Genomic DNA, 27,384 nt, shown 5'->3' with positions numbered 1-27,384 from the left:
ATTTTTATTCAGAGGCCTTCCCCTTCTACTACCATGTTGGCTTAACTACATATATTTGAGTATTTTGATGCTATTTTTCTGTCACTAGTTTTTTTTGTTTTGGGGGGCTTTTTTGTTTGTTTGTTTGTTTGGTTGGTTGGTTGGTTGGTTTGTGTGTGTGTGTGTGTGTTTTCTGAATATCATGTTAGCTTTCTGTCACTATAAACCAACACCTGAGTTAATTAACATATAAAGAAAATAGGTTTAGTTGATGGGTTTTGGAGGTTCCCAGTCTACCAGTCTGTTACTGCAAACATTCACCATGACAGTGTGTCATGGCCAGAGCACCTGGCAAAGTATACCCTCCTACTCGTCAATCAGGAAGCAAATAGAAAAGAGAACTGGTTGAGGTCCCACAACATCTTTCAAGGACATGTCCTAGTAGAACACTTCTTCCCCGAGAAACACCCTCTTGGCCATGCCATTAACACTTGAACAGCTTGGGGACTCTTACTCAGCAAACAGCACACATTCTGCATACCTTCTCTGAGATCTCCCAAGACTTGATTTATGGCCTGGTGTTTTGTCTGCCTTTGTGAGTGTTCTGCTTGCAGCCCTATAAAACACAAGTGACCAAAGAGTAGTGGGCCTTTAAGAGGTTATGAGGTCATAGTCCATACCCTCCCCTTGCCATGAATAGGATTATAAAGGGACTTGATGAAGGAGGGTCATCCCCTCTCACTCTTCCACCTTTTACTGTGTGACGATAGAGTGATGGTTTTTCCTCTGCAGGATACATTCCTCTTTTGGGTGCTTTGACCTTGGACTTCTTGCATCCAGAACTATGAGAAATAAACTTATGTTTTTTATAAACTACCTAGTCTCAAGTAATAGTACAAACATATGAAGAGAGTTGGTGGTGTTTGTAGTCAGTACTGAAAGAGAAAAGTTGAAAACTTCCACTATACTTGTAGATTTCTGTTTCTTCCACAAGTGTTTAGGTCTACCACTTTCTGCTTCATGTATTTTGGAGACCTCTTAATAAGTGCATGCAGGTGGAGACAGACCCAGTAGCACACACCTGTAAGGTTCCAACACTCAAGATCTAGAGGCAAGGGGGTTGCTGTGAGTTTGAGCCCAGCCAGAGCTACTTACAGAGACCCTGTCATAAAACAGCAAAATTATTATTACTTGTTGATGAACTGACCCCTTTATTCTTATATATCCATCCTTGCCCTTGGTAATATTACATCCCCCGATCTCCTTTATCGGCGGTTATGATATAGACTGCTTTTCTGTGTTTAGTATTTGTGTGTTATTAGCACAGTATCCCAGGCTTCTGCTTTTAAACACTCATGTTAAAGTGTATTTCGTAGGAAAAGCATTTTCTTGGGTCTTGCTTTTTCTGTACTGTTTAACATCAATGCTTTTTATAGCTGAGTTTATTTTATTTGCATTTAACATTGTGACACCTCTTCTTTATCCACACTTCACCTTTCGTTGTCATATTTTAAATGAAGTAAGTGTGGGACTTGAAGAGTTCCCTTTTATCTCTTTTCTGCAGTAGGACATTCGCATCATCCTGCGTCTACAGCAAGTGAAGTGCTGTGTATCCAGTGCAGAAGCCTTGACCTGCTCTCTCCTCTCTGCTACACTGTTAGAGCTTTTCCCTCCAGGGGTTCAGGACGCTGCAGAATGTGTTGTTGTACAATACATTTGAACATATTGTAAAGCAAAAGTCACTGGTAGTGTTTTCCTTGTTTCCTACAGGTCTAAGTCTATCTCATCTCCCTTCAGCACGAAGATCTGCTTTTAGCATGTCTTTAGTCATTTCTACATAAGCCACATGCCCATTGCCCTTTTTGCTGCTCTGCTATTTGTATGTATGTATGTATGTATGTATGTGTGTGTGTATGTATGTGTGTGTATGTATGTATGTATGTATGTGTATGTATGTATGTGTGTGTGTGTGTATGTATGTATGTGTGTGTGTGTGTGTGTGTAAGATTTATAGATACCACAACCTTGTCCCTTCATCTTTGGGCAGTTTTTAACTTAGGGTTATTTCTTAACAGTCTGTGGTTTTGTTTTTTGTTTTTTGATACAGGAGTTTTCTACCTAGCCAACATTTTGTGCTTTTCTCATTATCAAACATGGAGATTTAAATTCTTGTATATATGGGTAGAGATATATAAGCCAACTTCTGAAAAAAATTACCTTTATTTCTACAAATACTTTTTCTTTCTCTTTTTCCCTAGTACTTTAAATTACAAATACATAAACTACTTGATACTGTCTCCTAAATCACTGAGGTAGCGTCCGCTGCTTCTTCCCCTGTGTGTTTTGGTTTGCATGGTTGTATTGTTCTTTGTTTTAGTTTATTGATCCTTTCTTCTATGACATCCAACATACTGGAAAGTCCATCTGGTGAAATTTCATTTCAGTTCTAAGATTGTTAAAAAGCCTTTGTATTTTTGCTGCTGAATTCTCCATTCATTATGCCTCTTTTTCTTTATATTATTGAACATACATTTGTTAGCTGTTTTAAAGTCACTAGCTATGAATTTCATCGTTGTGTGTTCTGGGACAAAGGTACCTGTTTCTTTGTAAGCATCAATTATGATATCAATATTGATATCATAATGTGAAGAATTTGCATATTTTTCTTTTATTCAGAGTTGAGTTTTGCCCTAATAAACCTTACTAATATGCATTGGAAGTCGCCCTTATTCTAAGATGTGTTCTTGACTCTCATAACATGATTTTTCCATAGACTGCTATAACCCAGGTGTTCAGAACATTTACTGGTGTCTCTTCAACCCAGAGGATACACCCTTAGTCCTTAGCTCTGCATGGCCTCTGTAATCTTATCAGAGCATTTAAAGCCCAACAGTGGCTTGCCACTGAGCTTTTTGGGATCTTTGTTAGTATTTCATCAAAGAGCAAAGGTGGCCTGATTGTAGATTTCTGAGGCTTTGCATGTGTGCCATTTCTCTGGCCAATGAGATCACTGCTCTTTATTTGAACTCTGCTTCCTGTGGCCTGGATTAGAAAGTGCTCTCAGTCAGAAGGTGAGCTCAGAGCTCACTTAAACTGTACAGCCTGTTTCTCTCAGTCAGTGTCTTAGCCTGTTGTTGAGTTTCATAATTACATAGGAATATGGCAAGATCAAATAGTGGTTAATCTATAATGGCTGAAATTTGATTTGTGTGGATTTTTAAAGAACTTTTTAATTCATCTGTAATATCTGTAACATGCTATTAACCATTCTGAAATGCATTAGTACAGAGCATTTATATATTCAACATGTTGGCTAGCTAGTATTTCTCTATAGCTTTGTTTTGAAACGTTCTCATCTTCCCAGAAGAGTGCCTTGAATTTGGTAAATGACGACTCCCTCTCCAGTCTTCACTCATTCCCCTGGCCTCTGGCAAACAGCCGTGTGTTCCTCTTCCTAAGAATGTGCCTGTTGTTGGTATTTAATGTGAAGGGAATCATGTATATGTGAGCCACCCTTTATGTCTGGTTTCAGTATAAATCATTTAGCCTACCGGTTTTGAAATACAAAAATCAAAACTCCCAATGCTAATTGTAAGGGACCCATCCATTTAAGGAGACTGCATGCGTGTGTGTGTGTGTGTGTGTGTGTGTGTGTGTGTTTGTGTGTGTGTATACATACATATATAATTAAGTTGCATAGGAATAGTGGATTGTAGTGCAAAACCACCAGGAAGTAGACCTTATATGGACTGACGTGATAACAGTGGAAGAGAAAATACAGGTTTTATGGTGGAAGTTGATTTTAAGTACCACTTTGCAGAGTGCATAATATTTAAACAGGATAGAATCTCAAGATGTGAATAGATGCACACAATGGAAATTACATGGCACTGTTACATTTATGTGCGTGTGTGTGCATGTGTGTGTGTCCATGTGTGTATATGTGTGTGTGTGCCTGTGTGCAGTAAGCATTCACATGTGTAGAGGTCAAAGGACAATTTTGGAAGCTGGTTCTTTCCTTTAAACTCAGGTCCTTAGGCTTAGCAGCAAGTATTTTTACCTGCAGGGCCATCTTGCTAGCCGAGCAATACATCTTTAAATGATTGATTTCCCTATAGTGTTTGTGTTGGAACATGGTGATAGTTGTGGTGTTTATATATATAATGGAATAAATATAATATAATACAAGCATATGCTGAGTACTTGGTCTTTGGACTTTACTGTGTAAAGTACCTGGCAATGACCTGAGAGACACTTAAGCAGGAAGACACCTTGCCATGGGGGCAAGCCATGGAAAAGCTGTTTCTATCAGAGTGAGGTAATAAGGTGTGTCTGTGGACATAGAAAGGAAGTGCACATACCAGAAACAGCGTGAGGAAAGAAGTGAGCCACAACAAGACTGTTAACTGCATTGGTTGGAGTACGCTACATTTGCAGGAGTGAGGAAGTCAGGAATTGGGCCTGTTGCAGAGTGATAAACTGTAGACATTGGGGTTGATGGGATTCAATGTATCATTAACTTGTTTTATAATGGCATCATCACGTAAAGCTCACAGTGGCTCATTATTGCATACACCTTGACAGTCTTAACAGTTCTAATCATGTGCTGATGTCACAGGGTTTGAGCTCTTAGCTTGGATATCTTGGGTTGTTTTGTTTGTTTTTGTTTTTTGACCTGTTTTTGCTCTTTCTTTCTTTTCTTAATTCATTTATTTATTTTTGGTTCAATTGGGAATTCAGTAGCCAATGGAGAAAAGCCAGTGCAAAGTACAGCACTGTGACTAAGAGTGTAATTAAAGTTATGATACTGAATCGCCAAGATAATTAACCCGTGCCCCACATGCCCTCTGTTCCCACGACACTGACCAAGCTACATTGCTTAGGCTGCCGTTTTTCTATTTACTCGACATTAAAATGGACTAGCCTTTGCTGCGAGATAAATCACAGAAAAGCACATAGGAACACAGACTCATTTCTGATAAACCTGCGACTGTGTGTAGTGATTTGTCTGGCTGATCTGTGAAGTTCTCCAGCTGCTCTGCTACTGTGGGCTTAGCCTGGGATGTCTTGGCTTAGCCCCGCTTCTTTTCCACTCCACACGGGGGTTCTCATCCTCTCCAGGGCAGGCGAGGCCTTCCCCTTCCAGGAAAGAAAATCCGGTCATTGCCCGGTTTCTTGAAACCCATGTTCATGACTCATTTCTGCATCCTCCTGTTGGTCAGTGCCTGCAGTTGGCCTGACAACATTCAAGGAGCAGGGATGTCTATTTTATTGTCCCTGCATGATGAGGGATAGAAAACAGCAGTGGCCATTGTTTTGAGCCTACCACAGCTATAAGCTCTGAGTTCAGACTATGCCACTTTTATGTGGTTTTGTTTCTTTGGAAATTGACAGGGTAGGAAAACTGCTTTCTGATGGGCTAATGAAGGGCAGACAATATCCAGGTAACATTTCAAACATGGTTTTCCAGTGATACGGGCCATGGCATACACAAGTACCACAGATCTGCTCCTGGCAGCACTGTAGATGAAGCTCACAGATATTTTAATTTTTAGTTTAGTAACTGTGGCTTCTGAGAGATATTCTCCCTCCCTCCCTCACCTCCCCCCTTCCCCCTGTCTCTCTGTCTCTCTCTCTCCCTCCTTTGAAACTTACCATAGGGATTTTTATTTTTAAATATCACTTGACTTAATATTGGTATTTTTACCTTCATGTTTGGATTGCCTTGTGAGTAGCTCATTCGACATTCATGCATTGGAAGGTCCTATCTGTTCTTCGGGTTACACTCTGTAGAAAAGTTACATGGGTTCAGCAGGTAATAGATGTAGGAACAGAGGGCGTACTCGGGAGACCAGCCTGAAAGAAGGCATGTTGCAACAAAGAAAGAAAACATTCTGAGGCTCCTAAGACAAAGGGATTTGACTGGACGATGTGTGCATGAAGGTTGAAGAGCACTCAGTGAATACAGAGGGAGCCTCTTCCTGCTCCAGTCACCATGACAGCATGCTACTTCATGTGTTGGCATGCACAAAATTGGCAGAATGCCTCAACTGTGGAGAATTCACCATTATAACAAGATTATAGTAAGCAAAAATCATCACTCCACATCATGTAGGAGAGGGAGTTGGCAGACGCAGCTGGTTTAAAGCGGCTCTTTGCCATCTTCTCTAGAGGGTCTTATCTGAAAGCAAGCAGAAAACAATGTAACAGCTTGAATGTTAGCAGTTACCATTGGCAGGCAGTTCCCCACCCCATCCTGCTCAGTCACCAGCACAGGTGCGGAAGCAGGTGCGGAAGCCTTTCGTAGCCTACTTTCCATGGCTGAAGAGATGGCTTAGCTAGTAAGAGTGCCTACTGCTCCTGCAGAGGACCCCGGTTGGTTCCTAACACCCACATGGTGGCTGACAACCTCCTGTCATGTTGGTTCCAGGGGATCTGACACTCTCCTCCTTGCCTCTGCCAGTACCCTCTCATTTGTGCTGCACATTGATGCTTGCAGGCAAAACACTCAAGCCACATAAAATAAAAATAAAAATAAATTAATAAAACCTTGAAGAAAAGATCCACTAGCAGCTAATATTACGAGTAGACTAGTTCCAGCCAGAACTTATGAGAGGCTTGAAGCAAAGATGTTTTTAAATGAATAATACTCATGTCAAGAGGAAAGTCACATCGCCCATTACGCTAGTACAAGGGCCATAGCTGTGCATTCAGAAAAGCCAGCTCTAGTCTGTCAGCCTGAGCAAATGACTCATTCTCTCTAAGCTTGGTTCTTCAGGTGGACTATATTTTCTGGGCTCAGCATAAGAAGCGGAATATGTGAACATTATCTCTGGTTCCGTGGTTATGTGGAAGCAACCTGTCAAGCTTAGCTCACTCTTTCCCCATACAAATGAGAGCACTTGTCCTTTAGGCCAGGGCACTCACTGGTTTCTCCTCCTCAGCATAACTGGCACCAGGGATTAGGTAAATTGTCCCTGGGTTAATCCTGAGCCTTCCAGGATCTTTGGATCACTTCTAGAAGGTGGTAGGACCAGCCATCCAGTCCTGTCAGCCTGGAATATTTCAGAGAATAACTTCTAAACTCCCCACCCCCCAGGGAAAAATACAATTTATAGGGTAGTGGCATACAACCTCTTCAGACTCAGATATGGTAGAGTGCCAGTGGGTATTGGTGGGGAATTTATGTGTCTTTGCTACTGTTCTTTTGCTGTGAAGAGACATCATGACCAAGGCAGCTCTTCTAAAAGAAAGCCTTTAACTGGGGCTTGCTTAGAGTTGTAGACGTTTAGTCCATTATCATCATGGCAGAGAGCAGGGAACACAGGCAGGCACTGGGGCAGTAGCTGAGAGTTCTGCATAGTCTGTAGTCAGACAAAGACAGACTGCGGACCTGGGATGGGCTTTGGAAACCTCAGTGATCCCCCTCAGTGACAGACTTCCTCTAACAAGGCCACACCTCATAATCCTTTTAATCCTTTCAAATAGTGCCACTCCCTGGTGATTAAGCACTCAACTATGTGAGCCTATGTCTTTCTCGGGACAATGAAAAGTTTATCTTGCATCCTTCTTTCTGTAATTTATCATGAGTGAGATATTTATTAGACTGATGAGTTAACATATGTTCTGTATCTCCCACTCGCTAATAAGCTTCACATGAATTGACTAGCTGAGTGTTTTCCACGGATCTGCTAGCCTATTAGATAGGCATTCCATTATGAATGTGTATCTGCCCCAGCTCTCAGATTAGCATTCGCCGTATGCGCATGCATTGTTCTATGTCTGCAGTACGTGCATGCATTGTTCTATGCGATTGTCACGATGCTCCCAGTGAAATAATATTAAAAATGAGAGAAGTGGGAAACCAGTTTCTGCAAATCTCAGTGTGGTAGCATACACAGAAAAATTGGTTTATTTAAAAAAAAGAAAGCTTTCAGAAATCAGCATTTCTGAAAAGAAGTCCATTGGCAACATTTATCATTAGTGTGACATACTGTCAGAGAGGGAGACAAGCAGAAAGGGGGACCCTTCTGAAGAGTGGTCAGGAATAATTAGGACTTTTGACGTATTCATACTTCATATTTTATTTAACACTGTCAGGGCATTTTAAGTTCAATGATTTAAATTTAGATTCAGCCTCTTTTCCATTATAATATATCTCTAATGTATATTAGATAAATTTCCATGTCACTGTACAAATCTCCCCATTGTCATAGCAATTTCATAATATTTAGCTTACAGTTGTAGAATAATAATGTAACAGTTAGATCAGAGCACATCACAAACTCCTGAACATCGACTTGCAGAAGTTACTTCCTCTGAATATTTCACATGGTAAACACTGTTCGTGGCCATAGCCCTTATAGGTTTTCTTCAAAAAAAAATTCTCTATGGAAAAGAAGTTTTAACATATTTTATAATTTTATCTTTAGCAATTTATTCTCTGTACAGAGCACAAAACGAAAATGTAGTGAAAAGTCCCTTTTCCCAGTAACTTTACCCCTATTGCTAAAAAGTGGTACATTAAAATTACACCTAAGTGTTACGGTTACTACAGTTCTGAACCACCATGCTACCCACCCACTCCCGATTTCCAAGTGCACCTTCTAGCTGGTATCTGACAGTCTACTTTCCAAGGTGCAAATTGTGGTTTGCTGTGAATTATATCATTTTAAATGGGTTTGGAAAGTTAGAGGGCTTTTTTTTCCCCCCAAAGAAATCTAACAGAACTGAAAGAGTTGCTGTTGTTGTTGTTGTTATCATCATCGTCATTGTTTACAGTGAGTTGGGGCCTCAGACTGCCTTTATCTCGGAGCCTAGATGCTCTACGTTTACTGGACAAGAATGTTCTGGACTTTGTCCTTGATAGCACACACCCATGGCTTTAGAATTTCTCCTCTCAGTCCAGCTGCTTCACCAAGATGCCCCTGTGTTAGATTGGATTACTAGAAACATGGCCACAGGAATGCAGGAAACAGTCCATTCAGCATTCATTGAATATGTCGCATACTCACGGCTTGGCTGGTTTCGTTACATTGTGCTTTGAGTGAAAAACACGACTCCCTGGATATTCGCGGAGACCTATGGACATTTTCTGCGTCTCTTTATGTGGTGTGAAGATCTTCCTAAAGTTTCCTGGTTGAGGTAGACAGATAGAGAAATGAGACCCAGGCTTGTGTCTCCTTTGTGTCTCAAGGTCCTTCCTCAAAAGCGCACGAGTGAGCAAAAGGAAAGTGGGGGGGGGGGAGCTGAGGAAGCAGGGGTACATAAGGGACTTTCCCCACACTTTTCTCATCTCCAGTTCCAAGGCTTAGTCGATTATTTCAACATTTTAAGTATAAACTTGCTTTTGCAATCAATGCAAATATTACTTAATGATTCATCCTTTCCAAGTGACTCTTGGTTTCTTTCTTTGACATTTTAGTTTTAAATTATAAATTAGCATTTACATTATGCTAGAGCTGCTGTTATCTTTCAGCACTTCAGTAATGATCAAGGCTTTATACATCAAGATTCTAAGTCACCCAAGTGTTCCTTGAGCCTCTTTGGTATCTTACAGAGTTTTTAGACACACATCATCTGGAAACCTTTGGAGAGGGGTGTTACTGATGGCAAGCTGCCCAGTTCAGTAGTTTGTCAAACGTTTGAGGTAGAGCCAACTTCATTAGGGGTCTGTCTAGGGAGTGGTCCAGGAGGATGCCCTTCCATCTGTTAAATGTGGGGGGAGTTGAATCTTCCAAGTTGGAGTAAGACTTCTTTATGTTAAATTCCCCCACTCAAACATCTACAAAACCATCCAATTTTTAAAAATAATTTTTAAGATTAAAGTATAACTATATCATTTCCCCCTTCCCCTGCCTCTAAGTTCTCCCATGTACCTACCTCCCTTGCTCTCTTTCAAAGCTTCATGGCCTTTTTCTTTAATTGAATATATATATGTATATATGTATATACATATACATATATATCTTTTTCTAAGTACAAAAAAATTAATCTGCTCCATCCATATAATGTTATCTGTATGAATGTTTTCCATTGGTATTAAATGACCAATCTGTGCGTTTTTGGGAAAGACAGTTTCTCCTGCTCTCCACTTTCCATATGTGCCAGTAGTTCTTAGCCTAGCTAGGGTTGAGACCTCCTGAGCTATCTCCCCTTCACATTAGCCTGTCTGTTGGTACCTGTGTGTATCCTTGCTCAGATATACACAGAACTAATGACATAAAGGTACTAAATGAGTTTGGACAGTCTAATAAGACAATAGTGTCACTTCCACCTAGAAGATTATCTTTGGATTGTTAGGAAGGAATATTATCACCCAGGTTAATGGAAAACCTAGAGTCATAAGGATGGTGTAAAACATTGTTTGTGGAAATTAATTAGTAGCCAAAGTCACATACCAGGCAGTGGCAGAACCCTGGTATTTTCAATGACATCATGCCCCTTTACCATATCAAGTCAAAATTCCCCTGTTTTAACTTTTTTGTCTGAATAGAAATGTGTTTAGTTGCAGTTGCTTGGATAGTTTGGTTTTGTTTGTTTCATTTTGTTTTAAGACAAGAGTCTCTGGAACTCACCATGTAGACCAGGCTAACCTCTACCACAAAGACATCTACTTACCCAAATGCTGAGATTAGAGGCATGTGCACTACACCCAGCATATGTTTTCTTTTTAAATATGTATGTATATGTAAATTATGTGTTTGTGTGTGCCTGTGTAAGTTTCTGTATACCTTATGTGTGCAGGTACCCTCAGAAGCCAGAAGAGGGTATCAGACCCCTTATAACTGGAGTTTGACGGCCGTGAGCTGCCCCCTGTGAGTACTGGGAACTGGATCTGGGTCTTCTGCAAAAGTACTAAGCACTCTTAACTGTTGAGCCAGCTCTCCAGCTTGTGTTTAAACAGTTTCAAGTGTTTCTTATTTTAAGCAACCCGGCTTCCGTGCACAAACCTTTGTGAACCTGTTCCAAAGGACTTAACTCTAGTACAACTTTTCCTTTAGTCTGTGCTGGCCCTGCCCTGCGTACCCCTGGGAGTGCTCCCGAGCCTCCCGTGCATTCCATTAGTCATGTAGTACTAGAGCACAGAGCCTTTCATTGGAAATGAGTTATGGGAATGCTATGAGATGTTTACATTCGTGTAAGATAGACTTTTGATGGAGACTGTCTAAGTACATTGAATTGGAAAATAATAACCAGCCCTCTTTCTTCCGTCAGCCTATGTACAAGCTACAAGGTGGGCACAGCACCTCATTCTGTGATGCAGAGTCTGTTCCCCATTGCTAGAAGCCAGGGCTTTTCTACATTTGAGTTTTATCCTGCATGGGATGTGATCTTTGAGGTACAAATGCCTGCTTCTCTATGGTTATCAGGGTCTCTGGAAGACTGAAGGTTGCTGAAGCTGGTTATATTAATAGCTTGCTAAGTTCAGTAAATATGAGATTTTCAGATTTGATCTTCTCACTGGTTATTATTTTAGTACCCTCTTTAGAGTTACAGAATTTCCATGGCACTTTGACAAAGACAGAATGACTCTCAGTGGTCCTCACAAGAGGGTAGAGGGTGACATTCTATCCCCACACAAGTGTTATGTACAACAGTATCAGGACCTCCTCAGCCTCTGAACCAAGTCTAGACCGTGCTAAGACCATCTCAGAGTTCATGAGAAAAAAAATGCACAAAAGGGGTAAGACTATAAACTATCGGTAGTTAGACAATAATAAGGAGAAGTGGCCACAAGATTCCATCTGGATCTGATTGTTACACAGAGGTGGGACCTGCTGTATTAGACTGAAGACACTGAACTTAGCAAGAGGGTTTGATCCTGCGGTTTCCCTATGAGAGTTACATCCCAAGGAGGTACTGCACACATGATGCCCTTCTACAGAGGCTTCCCCCGCTTTGGCAGACATTTGTGGTCCCTGTAGAAATACAGCCTAGCCCTGCATACGTGCCAGACTTATACCTTCTTTAAGATTCACTCCAGTGTTTCAGTTTTGATTTTTTTTCTTCTATTTTGTACAGCTTCAACATGGCAGACGATGATCCATACGGAACTGGGCAAGTAAGTCCTCATTTCACTAGCAACTTTGTTTAAATGTGTTCTTATTCCAAACACACAGAGGCAACACTAGTAACTCAGTATGAAGCAAACCCTAAATTAGAAAATACTACTCTAATTTTTTTTTTCATTTTTTATGTTCTTCCAGAGTTGGAGAGGGCCCTTTCCTATGTATTTTTGCATAAAACTGTATACACTACAGGCCAGAAAATAACCACTGAGTCAGCTGCGGTGGTGCGGTTCTCACCCCAGTATTCCATATGATGACTGGTCTATAAAAAAAGATTGCTACTAGGTGAGGTTTCTAGGGCTGCTATAAACATCGCTACAAACCTAGCATTCCTTGAGACAATGGAAATGTATCCTTTCGTAGATCTGGAGGCAAGAACTCAGAATTGGGGTCTGGCAGGATAGTTTCCGCCTCATACAGCTCCTGGGTGTGTTGAGAAATCCTTGGCATCACACCAGTCCACAGTCTGTTGTTGCATGGCTTTCCTCTATGTCTTCACACGTAAGGTCTCCTCTACCTTATAAACACATCACTCCTCTACCTTATAAACACTCTTTGGATGGAGGGGTTATCTCCATCTAGTGTGAATTCATCTTGACAAAGGCTGCGTGTCCAAATAAGGTTGCATGAGGAGGAGCACTTACGAATTCAGAATATATTTTTTCAAAGGTGCTGTAGTTAAGCCCAGTGCAGTCTGTGGGAGTGAGTGTGCTTTGAGAGCGCAGCATTGTTTATCATCACGTCATCGTCGCTGTCACCATAGGTGTGACAGCAGCCGTGACACAGGCTGACACGAGGATATCTGTGTCTTCTCTTTCCTTCTAGCTTTCTCTCTTAAAAATTCTAAACCCGTAGAAGTGTTAGACAGTCTGATGAGTCCATGTTGATGGTTGGTACTTGCATTTCTCCCTCTTCTCCCTGTATAGGATATCTGGAGCATAGAGCTGACTCTTGAAAGCAATTTCTAGATGTGATTACAGTGGTAACATTGAAAGTGGGCTGTACTGAATTTTTAAACTATTTAAAATACTAGTATCTGTTTGCTGAGACTTTATTATGCGCGGGACATTACCATCTGAGAGAGGAAGAATCAGGTGATATGCCCACTGAGTTCAGGACTGCATCCCAGTTGGAGGAACGCAACCACAGTTTCCACATGGTCTGTGGATGTCGCCTTGGTTCACCGAGGGACCGAGGCAGTGGGAGGGATTGCTGTGTGTTCCTTTGGGGAAAGGGCAGGTTAAGGATGACTTTCCAGAGGAGGTCTAAGCTGAGCTTTGAAAGCCAAAACCAGAACAGGGACACGATTTACCAAGTACAGTACAGGGACACTGTTTACCAAGTTGCCCTGGCTCAGCGTTCCTTAGTACTTCACATTTAAATTTTGGTGGTAAACATCTGAGACTACCATTTCCCTAATTTATGCTTGCAAAGAGTCAGCCAAAAATAAAACTGAAAATGAAATATTTTGGGGAGACCTGGTGTTTCTATAGTCACGCGGCCCTGGAGCCCCAGTCAGAGCCGCAGTGGCCATCTTCTCACCCAGCTGGTTGGAGTGAGGGTACACAGCATCTCAGGTCACTGTCTGCTCCTGACAGTGTTATAAAATGGTGATACTGAGGAAACCTAAGGGTGTTTTCTTTTATTGCAGCATAATAGACACCTGGCAACCATTCGATCAAACCCCTTGTTTAACCTTTCACTTTTAATGGGCTTCTTCTAACAAAGGCCAACTCTCACCTCACCACCATGAAGGCTGCGTCTGCTTGGTTTCAAATCATGCTTTCCTGTCTGTACACAGGAAATCTTGTCAACCAGAGATGGTCTTTTATGCCACAAAAGAGTAAGACATGCTGAGGGCAGTCATTTTGAAAGTGCCTTGTGTGGGCAGTTCTGAGCTAATCCTCGGGGTGGGCATGTTCTGATATTTCAATTGCAGGGGAAGGGAAGGCCCTTGAAGGCTTTTAAAGTTTCTTGTTTTGTTTTGTTTTGTTTTTTTTCCTGTCTTGAGCTTAAGTTTATCTTTTCTGAAGTTTGCGTTTTTTGAGGGAGGTGTCCTCCATGGTCTAGCCACACTGCAGCTTGTTCTCCACCCGTCGCCAAGCAAACACCACATGCTGTGTGCAACAGGACTTCTGTCTTAGTGCACTTCTCCCCCAGCCTGCTCACTGCAGTCAGAGGCAGGACCATAGCAGAGGATGGCTTTTTGAGGTTGTTCTCTTTGCTCAGAGATGGTGGACACTCTGTGTGGCCTGGAACCTATTGTTCTAAGACATAGTTTCCCATTCAGTATCTCTTTCGTGGTAAATAGTGAATGGCACAGGTGTGCTTTGCTTTTAAGGATTGAAGTATAGCACACTTTTTGCTCCTCAATTGAAAGTTTGCATCCCTCAAAAGTAGATTTGAGGTGACTCACATTTAAACATTACATTTTAGGGGCCAGTGAGATTTTTCAGAGAGTAAAGACACCTTGAATTTGACTTCCTTCACTACACACACATAAGCACACTCACGCTACACACACACACACACATTATACATACATCCACACTCTTACACTATATACACATACACTACATACACATACACATCCTCATACTACACACACATACATGTACATACATTCAAACCCACACACTCACATACTCATACTACACACACATACAAACACTTCATACCACACACCTATATACTCACATTACACACACATTTACACTCTCACACTATATACACACACACACAAATGTAATAAACATGTAAGCACTATCCTACTTATTCTTGATTTAACTAGGCATAGTAAGATTTGAGGTACCCAAAAATATCTAGCAATTTACTAATAAGGATTAAAAAAAAAAAAAAACTCACTTCCAGCTTGCAAGCTGACCAGAGAAAGTGAAAGAGATAATTTGGTTTCTATATTGTTTAAAAACATCTCAACAAGAAACTTCTGGTGAACGAGTCAAATATTAAGTTCATACATACAAATGTGAATTTCTAAATGAGCTAATTGGGGAAATTCCTTTCAGAATAATTATTAGTATTAACTTACCAAGGTAGAGCTTAATTCTACCAAAATGTTATATGTTCACTCTTTTCAGTTTTCTTAGTTGTGTGTTGTTCCTGTAACAAGTTACCATAATCTTAGGACTTAAAACAACAAAAATATCTTCTGTAGGTTAAAATAAAAAAATGTCAGAGTCTAGACACCAACAGGGCTACATTCCTAGAAGTGTTTATTTCTTGCCTTCTAAGCTTCCAGGTTCTTGTGCTGTGCAGCAAGCACCTTACCAACTGGGCCATCTCCCCACCCTCTGGGATGGAATAAACTCAGATCCCTAAGAGGGTGCAAGGTTCCAATCACCCATTCTACAAATATTTCTGAAGGGGCTAGCATGCCTGAAGCTCTCTTGGCTCTGAAGGTGTACAGCTTGTGGGATCCACCAGGCCCTTGCCTTTAGGGACCCCATAGCTGTTATTCTCCTCAAATTCCTTGTTACATAAGTTACACACACAGCGGCCTAAGAAGGTCCCAGAAAGGCTGATTAAAATCCTGATTTCAGGAATCCTGTTTTTAGGTTTTTATTTCTATTTTTCATTCATGTAATTATTTTTCTGGCTTTGTGTATTAATAAAAAGGAAGAGAAATTAAAATATTTGTATTTTCTTCTTTATAGATGTTTCATTTGAACACTGCTTTGACTCATTCAATATTTAATGCAGAATTATATCCACCAGAAATACCACTATCAACGGGTAAGAAAAACACCCCCTTTTCCTGTTGTTTTGCTTTCCCTTAAAAATAATATTTGGGGTTAGGAGTCAGGGAGATGTGGATCAACCCAAACTAAGTCTATATGAAATTGCTATAAGGAAAGCTGTTACTTTGTGGGTGCGTGGACCTAGCCCAGGCCTTCTGGAAGAGCCGCAAGCACTCTTAACCACTGAACCACCTCTTCAGCCACAATAGTCTCTCTTAAAATTCAACAGTATTCATAGGAAGGAAGTGGTGATTCGTGTTTTAAAACCACCCTTTCAGTATGCTTTCTGGAAATGTGTCTCACAAAAGTGCTCCGGCACCCATGCACGTTGTTTTAGCCAGTGTGGTTTCTGGTATCTCTTAGAATACCCGGAAGCATCGTCTTTACCCAGTGTAAGGACTTCCCTCTTCGCCGGGTCTTATTGCCCTTCTGTGCTCCTCTTTGCTCTATTGCAGCTCACACAGAGCTAGTCTCAGCCCCTCAGTTCTGTCTCCCGGGCCATGTCAGCCAGAACACAAGGCCCAGGAGAGACAGTGGAAACGTAACCTTTATATTCTGATCAGACAAAGCTTATAGAACTAATCCTCCTAACATGAGTGTGAACTAACGAATCCACAAGTTGTTTAAGGTCACTTATGCGATGGCACATGCACTTCATTTAGACTCATTATTGACCGGCATGGATGTGGCCTTGGCTACAGCTCTTTTGCTGATTTGCTCGCCTGTTGGAGCTAAGCCATCTTCAGCAGCAACTTGTTAGTTGGTGGAGATGTGTGTAGAAGCATTTGTCGATTACTGAAGTGGACAGCAGTGCTTTGTGTACTCCAGATTTCTGTGTCTTGTGATGTAATTTTTACCATTCTCATTTAAAATGACTACGGTTGTGCCAGCGCTTGCCTTTCAGAAACTTTTCTACACACGTGGGAAAGAGAATTATTATATCACCCTCCTCACTGGTATCCAGAAGTTACATCACAGAGGCCTATCTGTTCTTACCCCAAACACGTTATTTCCTAACCACCATCATTTATCTGTGATCTTGAGCTATCCAGTGTGCTCTAGGTCACCTTCTTGTGACCAAGTAAATGCAGCAGAGGCAACCCTGTTTCCTGTGAACTTCTAAACTCTGAGATCCAAAGTACTTTCTTTAGTATTTCTACTTTATTGAAAATGTTATAGGCTTGGTTCTGCCCTCAGGAAAAGCACAGGTTTCTATAAAATGCCTCGTGAATACCAAACGGTATCCTGAGGGAGATGGTTTTCAAATGTGTTCTCCTTTTCCTTTAGAAATAAAATTTCCTTTTAGAAATAAAATTATCAAAAGAATCACCTCAGGAAGTGGTCAGTGTTCATATTGTTGTGTCTTTTCCAGAGTGTTAGGGGATCCTTCAAAACTGCATGGAAAATACGGTTTTCCTAGTGTAAGCTTTCCTAGTGTAAGCTTTCCTAGTGTAAGCTTTCCTAGTTTAAGTTCCCCTTGTTTGCACTGGCTCTCTGCCTGTTTCAGTGTGTTGTCTGGTTTTTATAGTCCAAGATGGGCAGGACGTTTTGTTCAAATTTTAAAGGTGTAGAAAGGTTAACTATGACAGTATTTGCTTGTAATTTTCACGTGGATTTTTTTCAATCTTCTCAACTTCTTAAAATCTCAAAGTATTAGTATTTCCAACCCTGTGTTGGAAACTCTCTGACAAGGGACAGCTGATGGATCTGTGTCATTTTGTTGTGATTTTGTTTTCTTTTTACAATGGAAGATCATTTTTCTGGCCCAGAAATGTGGCCAACAGGAGGTTAGCCTTAAAACAAATACCTGTGTGTCAGACCCAGTGTTCTACCTCACTCCACCTGGGTGTGCTCTTCTAAGGGGAAGGACTGCCCCATCTCCACATGGAATTTCACATATGGAAGGGTAGCCTAAGACCAGCCCGTTAGTGTCCTCAGAAAGGCTGTTAAGAGGGAGAGATTTGGAGCCTGATGCACGGATGTCTCCTCCCCTCTCTATTTCAGCAGCATCTGTCCAAATACTGCTCCCTTCTGGCCTTGCTTCTTGGGAAGCTCTTAGGATGCCTGGAGGAAGTGTATATGGCTTAATATTGTCATACAAGCTGTATGATATTCATAATAGGAATCAGTTTTATTTCCTCAGAAAAGTTCAGTTCTGGCAATTTTCTTTTTGAAATTTAAATTTAGCAATTACCTTTCTAAAAGTTTAAGATGTCAAGGGATGAACCTCCTGAGACAGCGGACGGCATTTGCTACTTTACCGACCATCAGTAAGCACCCATTTGCCTGTCTTGTTTAGCTTCAGATGAGGTTCCCAATTGCCTTCCTTGTACAGTTTTAGTCTCTAGTGTTCTCTGATCACTCATAATATTGAGAAGATAAAATATATTCTCTTTGAAGTTACAGTTTATTAAAAATTACAACCTGAACTTTTATCCCTTCTCAAATTTACTTATGCAAAATAAGGCTTAAGCTTCAGCCGAGAAAGTGAATTTTCAAATGAGCACAGAGTGTTCTTCTAGACTATCTTCAGATTCAAGTCTTAATTTTCATTCAAACAAATATAAAGTATGGAATAGGTCTATTTCACAGCTATTGGTTATCATACTGTGACTTAGAAGCCAGCTGAGGCCCTTAGGGAATTTTTTATCACAGCATTTATATTTATTCTCTCAGAAGTTGTGAATTTCTTTTTTTTTTTGAAACTTCAAGTCAGATATCATGGGATTATAAATTGAGCCTTGAGGTCCTTTTCATAGTAATTGGCATGCATTTATCTTCGATTATTTTCGGTATTTTATCATAAGTCTGGGCTGTTTTAGAACAGAGTTCTTTATAAGAGCACACTTTTAGGTATTTTAGTATATCTGCATCAAAAGCTGTGAATAAGATGCCAGGATAGTAGTAGTCCATGCTTTTAATCCCAGCACTGGGCAGGAAGATCTCTGTGAGTGTGAGGCCAACTTTGTCTACATAGTGAGCTCCAGGCCAGCCAAGTCTACATGGTGGGACCCTGTCTCACAAAACAAAACAAGCCCTGGATAAGCAAGAAAAGTTCTTCCCAGAGGTCTCACAGAGGGCAGGGAACGAGCCAGTTAGGCAACGGCGGCCATACCTTGGCTTGAGGTAAGGGAAAGACTACAATTCAGTAGCAGTGTTAGGAGAGGCAGGTGGCCCAAAATCTCCCTCCTGTAGGGTCCTGTCATCAGTTCTTCATTTAATACTGAGCAATTCTCTTTGAGGAAGGAAAGTCATCTGCGGGTGAAGGCCACCTGACACGCCATAGCGCTCAGAGGTGTTCACTGTATTCAACTGTATTAGTGCCCTAAAGGCTTGTCGAGACATGAGGCTGAGGGCTGCTGGCATTGGAATCTTTCAGCCATCTGACCTTTAGTTTGGTCCAGCAATGTACCATCACCATTCAGAAAAAGCCATTTATTTATTGTTATTCACTTAAAACTATAAAACTACTGTTAAAATAAGCCGAACTTAGGGGCTGCAGCAGTTGGTTAGCAGTTTAGAGTGTTCAGTTGTCTTCCTGAGGATCCAAGCTTGGTTCCCAGTATCACATGGCGGCTAACAGCCGCCTGCAACTCCAGATGCAGAGCACCTGACACTCTCATCTGGCTTCCCTGGGCACCAAGCAAAGCACTTGCAAGCAAAAAATAAAACAAATAAATATTGTTTTAAAAAATAATATATATAATATTTCATATGAGAAAATATATCAGTAGAAATTCACCTATAATTTGAAATCTCTGTTTATAAAACATAATTTTAGCATTTGGCTTGCTTTGTCTTTCATACAAGATTCCAGAGGTCTCACAGTTTCTTTTGGTTTTCTTGTGTTGTGCTTGTTTTTAACAGATGGCCCATACCTTCAAATATTAGAGCAACCAAAGCAGGTAAGAATAAAGGGGTCGGGAGTTTGGTAATGTTACATCCGAGTAATAGTAGTTAAATTTGATGACAGAGGTAGGTGTTTTATCTAAATAATCAACAGCCTGACGTATTATGCAATAACTTCCTGTGCCTACTTTACATTTTTCTTAGGCGTTTTTCAAATGGCCTTGAAACATCAGTTAATTATAAATCCCTGGTAGTCTGTCTCTCTTCCAGCTTAGCTTATCAGCCCTCTTCCAGGGAAAGCACTGGTGATTCTCATTCATAAGGAAATATTCAGGCACAGGTTCACAACCACTCTGCCTGTCTACTGCTCATGTCCATGCCCACAGGGTACTCCTCCTGCCTTTATAAACTCTAGCCTTTTCTGTGCATAGAATATGTAGTTTAAGGCAGTAAACGCCCTGGGAGAAATCAGAATGGACTAGGGCTCCCTCCCCACCCCTCTGGCTCTAATCACAGGCTTTTTGGAGCAAGAGGACTTTTTTGTTTCATTTTTGTCTGGCGCTCTCACTTTCTACTAAATATTGTGCACAATACCTCTAGATTGCAGTGTTCTCAAAACTCTGCAGATATACTCATTAGAAGTTGTGTGGCTCTAGTTCTGTAAGATAGAAAAGAATCTTCAATATCTGCCAATAGAAAGTTTCAGTTATTATGGGATGGGAGTTACAGCATAGCCTCCCACAGAATGAGAACCAAATCACTAGATCTCTGACTGGATATGCTTGTCACATCTGTGTGGGGCTGACATACCTGGCCTACTGAGTTATGTCACCCAATGCCTTTTCTTTTTTCCTTTTTTTTTTTTTTTTGAGACACGGTTTCTCTGTGTAGCCCTCCCTGGCTGTCCTGGAACTCACTTGATAGACCAGGCTGGCCTTGAACTCAGAAATCCACCTGCTTCTGCCTCCCAAGCGCTGGGATTAAAGGCTGCACCACCACCGCCCGGCACTCAATGCCTTTTCTAGGCTGTTCTTTCTTGTAACTCAGGAGAGTGGGTTAACACATTGTGTTGTAGTGTTGTATAACATGTACTGCTAAGAAGTGAAATGATGAGGGCATACAGTGCTGTGCTAAAGAATTCTGACATGGTCAGCTGTTAAATAGTAGAAACATCTTAGGGATGTCCACGCTAGTTTGTAAAACGGAAATCAGAAGGAAATGTTTACTGTAGAGACAGGAATGCCATGTGGAACTTGTTTTGTCTGGGGCCATTGTTCAGGTTCCTTACAGATGGCCTCTTGACCTCCCCACCACCACCACACACACACCCTGCCCCAGGCTGTAGATAACACCTGCCCTTGCTCTATCTCTGTGTCCATCTTTGTAAAGGTGATTTCTCACATAAAGTTACTGTTCTCAGAGCTCTTCCAGGTAGCATTGAATTCCGTGAGATTCTGCCCTGGAATCCCGGAAAATGTCCTAGCTTGTAAAATTGGGTTAATTCACAAAACTGATGAGTCCAAAGTGTACCTATACATCAAAAGGTTTTTCAGATCCTTTAAAAATGTTTAAATAATTTTTAATTTAATTTTATTTTATGTGCATTGGTGTGAGGGTGTCAGGTCTCTTGCAACTGGAACTATAGACAGTTGTGAGCTAACATGTGGGTGCTGGGAATTGAACCCACATGTTCAGTGGGTCATATTGATCCCCAGGTCCTTTGGGAGAGCAGATAGTACTCTTAACTACTGAGACATCTCTCTAGCCCCCATCTTTTATAAAATATTAAAATCACATTGATTTATTTTTTAATGTGTGCACTCTCTTTTTCTCCCCACCATCCCCGTGTGTGTGTGTGTGTGTGTGTGTGTGTGTGTGTGTGTGTGTACACATGCATGTCTATGGAGGTTGGGTGACAACTTGGGGAGTTAGTACCCTCCTACTATGTGGGTCCTGGGGATCAATCTGATCCACTGAACAATGTTGTCAGCCCCAGAACATTATTTTTCTAAGCATATCACTATGAAAAGGTTTTTAATGTACAATTTATTATCATGAATCTCAAATTCATAGGTTTTTATGATGTGTTTCAACAGCTAGTATAGTTCCAGAATTCAAAATTTAGTCCATTATGTCTGAATGTATAAAATCTTATATGTGCAAAACATCGTGTTTATTTGCCAGTCTGATTTTATTTTGGTATCTGGCTTCAGTGAAAGTAAGAAGGTTTTATGTAAGTCAGGCTTTTTGACTGGATGTGTGGAGCCTCTCTGAGGTTAATGACTCATTTTAAGTAAATGGAGTTCCTGAGATGAATAGGAGTAGATAGTAAACATTTAATTTCAAAATAGTAGAATTAGAAATGTGTCCAGAGCATGCATTTTTTTTAAATCATCTTCATCCAGGGTTCTTATTTAATTTTGAACATTAATTTATTTCTGAGACGAAAGTATCTTTCATCATTGCTGACTCCAAACCGGTGGCAGTTTGCCTACCTCTCCTCTCCCAGTGTTAAGGTGGCGGTTGTGAGCCACCATGCCTGGCTCAGAAGCCTCGCACCAACCTAACCGAACCATGCACATTACAACCTTCAGAATAAGTGCTGCCTTGTATAGACCGGCCAATATTTTTTTTTTAAATTTATTCATTTATTTTATGTATATGAGTACACCTTAGCTGTCTTCAGACACACCAGAAGAGGACATCGAATGTGAGCCACCATGTGGGTGCTGGGAATTGAACTCAGGACCTCTGGAAGAGTAGCCAGTGCTCTTAAATACTGAGCTGTCTCTCCAGCTCCATCAATATTCTTATTCAACCAAGAATAATATGTAGTGTCACACGCCATATAATGAAATCACATTGGTTACAGTGTTAGACGTCACTCTCCGTAAGGTATGAAAGTGTACATATTTTTCCAATGCCACAAAGAAATTTTGTGATTCAAGCTACTATGTTACATTTTTGAGTTAGAAATACTCTTTTTCTTGGAGACTGTCTGGACATGGAGAGTAGAAATGAACTAAAACGTAGATTAGGTATCTTTAGATGTCCCAGAGCACATTTCTCAGTGGTAACTGTCTATTTGTGTTGTGTTGTGAGGATTGTGTCTTGTTTTGTTTGGAAGCGGGGTCTCACTGCGTAGCCTTGTCTGGCCCCAAACTCACAGAGCTCCATTTACATGCCTCTGCCTCACAAGCACTGGGGTAAAGATGTGTGCCAGTTATAACCTGAAGGTGTGTTTGAATTTTCTCAGTTAAGTGGATCCCCATCCTTACAGGTAGCCCATTTGGGGAGCTTGCTGCTATACATGCTGTTGTTTAGTTTGCGGGTGATTAAGTTCGAGCATTATCGAGACTGGAACCCAGTTACATTAATCTTTTACAAACTTTATGATCTTATTCTTTAAATGCTGAGAAGTCTGCTAGATTCGTGGTGTTGTAGCGTGTGTAGCACGGGTGTTGTCGCAGTGTCCACAGCACTGATGGACTTTACTTTAAAAGACTCATCTTAGTCTGGCCACAGTGGAAGAGGATGACCTAATCCTCCAAGGACTTGAGGCCCCAGGGGAAGGGGCATATTCGGGGGAGCACCCTCTCAGAAACAGGGGGAAGGGGAACAGGGTGAGGAACTGTAGGGGTGAATGTAAATAAATAAAATAACTAATTTTAAAAAAGACACCTCTATGGTCCATGACCAGAGCAGATAAAGGCACTCCTTTAGATAATTAGCATAACTTTTACTGATGGAGAGCTTGGCAGCAGCAATTTGGTAATAAGAGGCTCCAGTTGAAACAAACTGCAGCACACGTGTCCAAAGGCTTAAACTCTTCATCACTCCTGTACTGAAGGCGGGTGCCTGGCTTCTCTGCCACACCTCAGTGCATCATTTTCATAATAGCTTTTAGAAAGCGTTTCTCATCTGCACAGTTGTCCTCCAGAGTTTTGCATGTTTAGAGACTTGGATGTACGTCTTGGATGTTGTTTTCAGTAATCAACCATGTGTTCACCTCTACAGAGGGGATTTCGATTCCGCTATGTGTGTGAAGGCCCATCCCACGGAGGGCTTCCGGGAGCCTCTAGCGAGAAGAACAAGAAATCCTACCCACAGGTCAAAGTAAGTTTGAAACCACTGCTCTCACTGCCCAGGAGCAAAAGCCAAACGCTTCAAGTGAATGTGACTAGGATGTTCCTTTGCCCCTAAGGGGGAGTGTTTACATGGTTATTATCATTTTTAAATAGAAATTCATCTCATGGAAATGACGAATCGTCAAACACCATTAACATCTCCATCTTAGTGAGATGGTTCCAACATCAACTAAGGAAAACTTACCTCTCCAGTGATCTAAAGCTGGCTTTTAATCTGAAAGTTTTTTAATATTCTCTGATGTTTTAGTAAAACTTTGAGCCAGGTGCCATGTACATACCTATATAGTCCTTGAACTTAAGAGGCTAGGGACTGGAGTATCAGGGATCCCAAGCTAGCCTCAGCTACATAGCAAGTTTGAGGTCAACCTGTGCTAGGTGAGTCCCTTGTCTCTTAAGAAAAACAAGAAAATAAAAAATTTCTTTGAGACAAATTCCAAATACTGGGTTTATAGAGATTTCATGACAAGACACTTGGCAGAATATATCGGCTATGTAGTATACTAATTATTTAAGATCATAAATTCAGACGCAAGTGATGGGCTGAACAGGTTGTAAACAGGCTTAGCTCACTGACCAAACATATAAACACACAAATACCACTAGCATGTACTTCACAAGGTGTTTTAGAGGTTAAGTAAGGAACTATGCCTAAGTGCTTCGCAGGAACCGTGTGCAGCCACTCAGAATGAGTTCTGTAGCAAGGGGAGCAGAGGGAGGTGGGGGTGTTGGGTGCAGCCGTACTGTCTTTAGCTTGGGGGTGTTGGCAGCAGTTTCACTGTCTCTCACTTTTTACATTGTTGATTTAATTGAGAATATCTTTCTCTAGTTCAGAGTTTCTATTTTTCCTAATCCAGTGTTGTGTTTCAGAGACTGACAATGATTTTGCAAGGAAACAGTTAAAAACTTCTCGGTGGTTTACAAGTTCTTATTTATTCAGTAATTCAGGCTTAGACTAAATGTGACCAGCATTCAGCCTTTGTCTTTCTGCCGGCTTGCAAACCCGGCAGCTCTTGCCCTCAGCAACATTCTGACACTGGGGAAGTTATCTTCAGTTTTGCCTCCTAGGTTGCTTGTCCCCCATTTAATGTTGTACATCCAGGTTTACGCCTTCCAGGTTCCTGCCCTCTGTCTAAGACAAAAAAGCCATACCATTCTCTATCTTTCCAGCGAAACTCAACTCCTGGCCTGGGTTCTGTGGGTTATGTTTTCACTCTAGTTGTGGAATGAATGGTATTTTTCTCAGTAATTAAATGTAGAAGTGCAATGGCTTTAGTTCACAGTAGGCCACAGTTATATTAGACAGTGTTTTTCAGAGAAGTCGAACCAGGTCAGTGGAGATGGGTGGATAGATAGTTGACTGAGCGATAGAGGGGGAGACTAGAGGAATCGGGCGATTAGTTGACTGAGCGATAGAGGGGGAGACTAGAGGAATCGGGCTCAGCCGTCACAATTGTGAACGATGCTATGAACAATACGAAGTCCCACTCTGCGGCGTCTGTAAAATGTACCCAGGGATACTGCCAGGATTCTAGCTCAGAAGCCTGAGCGCCATGTAACTGATGGGACTCTCCGTCTAAATCTGGGAGCAGCAATGCTAATAGAAGCCCTTTCGCCTAAAGGCAGGAGAGCTTGGAGTCCTGATGCCCAGGAGGGGGCAAAAAATGAAGAGTGACCTCCCTCACATTATGGTGGGGCAGTAGAAAGAGGGAGGAGAGGAGAGGACTCCCTGGTGTTTTGCTCTAGCAGGGCTTCCAGCTGACTAGAGAGACAGAGCTAGATAGTTCTGTCCACATTGAGGGAAGGTATTCCATCAGTCCAACATACTTTCCAGTCTCCTCTAGAAATCTGCACACACCTAGGAGGAAAATGCTTTACCAGCTTTCTATGTCTGCCCAGTGTAGTTGACTGCACACCTGAAATTTCCCTCAGGACAGTCTGTGGCTTCCAGTCCTTCGGAGGCTAGGAGAGGAATGCAGAACCACAGCAAAGCAAACAATTATCCCACACCACTGATGGGCCACGAATTTCCCATGTTACCTCAGGAAACACTTATTAACACCAGAGACCGAAGCTTAGATTAACTGGCCCTCTTCAAAGGGTCAGGGCTTCTTCCCCTGCAGCTCCCTGGCCCTCCCATGTGAATGTGTGCAGCAGAGGGGCCAGGGGCCAGGAGCTCAGGAACAAGTCGTGAAGGACTGTGGTAAATCAAAACAGGGAGGATGAGAATTTTGAACAGCAAAGAAGAAACAGGCAGAAGTCATCAGGGGTCAGATCTAGAATTTTCTACCTGTGTGTGTTCTGTATAAATATTGTGTGCAATTATGTGTCCTTATCTGCAGCAGGGTCACTGAGCATCACTTGTCAGCACTGATACTGATCATAACTACTTAAGAACTGATGTTAGGAGAAAAAGTAGGGTTTTTTCTGTGTTGGCCCTCTACCAAAAAAAAAAAAAGTGTTGTGATCATAAAAAGAGAAAGAGGTATAAGAATATGTTCTGGTGTAGGGGAAGGGGGTGTCTCGGCAGGCCCATGCCTCAGCATCCCTTCCCCCTGAGGGACTAGACACATGCCAGTATAGTATAGAATAGAGTTTATTTAGGGCATGGGGAAAGGAGTTAAGAGGGTAGTAGAGGAGAGAAAAGCAGAGAGAAACAGAGAGTAGAGAAGTAGTTGTTGGCCATGACCACATGGAGAGATGGGGGAAGGGAATGGGGAGAAAGGGAGAGCAAGGGGGGAAGAGACAAGAGAGAGAAACAAGAGTGAGAGAGAGGAGGGGGCAAGCAGCCCCTTTTATAGGACCAGGCCTACCAGGCCGTTGCCAGGTAACCGTGGGAGGAGCAGTGGGGGTGGACTTTATACAGAATGCTAACAAAAAGTATGTTGTGTTGTATTCATGAACTCTCTCCTTCTGTGGCACTAGAATTCTGTAGTCTGCCATGCATGAAAGGTGGGAGTGTCTGTAGAAAGATGCTTCCAGTGGTGTCATGGAATTACTGCACATCCACCCATAATCCATCCCAGAGGTGTGTGCACGCACTTCCTGAGAGAGCGACTCAGTCCCATAGCCTTGCACAAGCAAGGCCGTGACCTGCAGGAAGTCGGTGTCTTCAGGCTCACCTTCACCCACACTCACAACCTCTGTCTCTCTGGACTCAAGCCCTCGGTCCCTGCCCTGCCTCTTCAAGCACCCCTCCCTGCTGTCCTTAGGGTCCCTGCAAGGTTAGTGGTTGATGTGATGTGAAGATGGCAGTGTAGGTCTGAGGGCTCTCCAAAGTTTTGGGAACTGGTCAGGATTTAAGGCTGCAGAAACCAAGCTATGCTCTATGGAGCCTGTCAACTTATATCTTGTTTGGGTGTTTTCTTCCCGACTATTTGAAGCATCAAGCTGACTTTCACGCCAGCTCTAGGAATCTCCCCAAACCCACCATTTCCTATTAGGAGTATTTCCTTGCTTGCCACAGACCGGGATTTCTCGCGGGGTCCCTGTTCCGCGGGACAAGGGATTCTGCCCAGGTGGGCACGGGATTCGGCTTTGACAAACAGACTACACATGGGTGGTGTAAAATCTGAGTGTATT

At 41.8% G+C, this 27,384-nt stretch overlaps 1 protein-coding gene across 3 annotated transcripts in view; it reads left to right on the top strand.

Annotated features, from left to right (window-relative positions):
- Positions 1-27,384, top strand: part of Nfkb1 (nuclear factor kappa B subunit 1) — a 119,865-nt gene that overhangs the window by 14,889 nt on the left and 77,592 nt on the right. For 2 of the 3 annotated variants that reach the window (XM_031375615.1, XM_031375613.1), the window contains exons 2-6: positions 10,726-10,796; positions 12,004-12,043; positions 15,725-15,803; positions 19,676-19,713; positions 23,675-23,773. In XM_031375615.1, the coding sequence (XP_031231475.1) occupies positions 12,011-12,043; positions 15,725-15,803; positions 19,676-19,713; positions 23,675-23,773 (249 nt within the window). In that variant the 5' untranslated portion in view covers positions 10,726-10,796; positions 12,004-12,010. Of the gene's footprint in view, positions 1-10,725; positions 10,797-10,850; positions 11,839-12,003; positions 12,044-15,724; positions 15,804-19,675; positions 19,714-23,674; positions 23,774-27,384 lie in introns of those variants that run through there. The other variant, XM_031375614.1, reaches the window with a different exon arrangement.

Source organism: Mastomys coucha, unplaced genomic scaffold, assembly GCF_008632895.1.
Source record: "Mastomys coucha isolate ucsf_1 unplaced genomic scaffold, UCSF_Mcou_1 pScaffold16, whole genome shotgun sequence".
Lineage (NCBI taxonomy): Eukaryota > Metazoa > Chordata > Mammalia > Rodentia > Muridae > Mastomys > Mastomys coucha.
The sequence above is the reverse complement of the archived record's forward strand: the minus strand, read 5'-3'. Positions and strand labels throughout refer to the sequence as shown.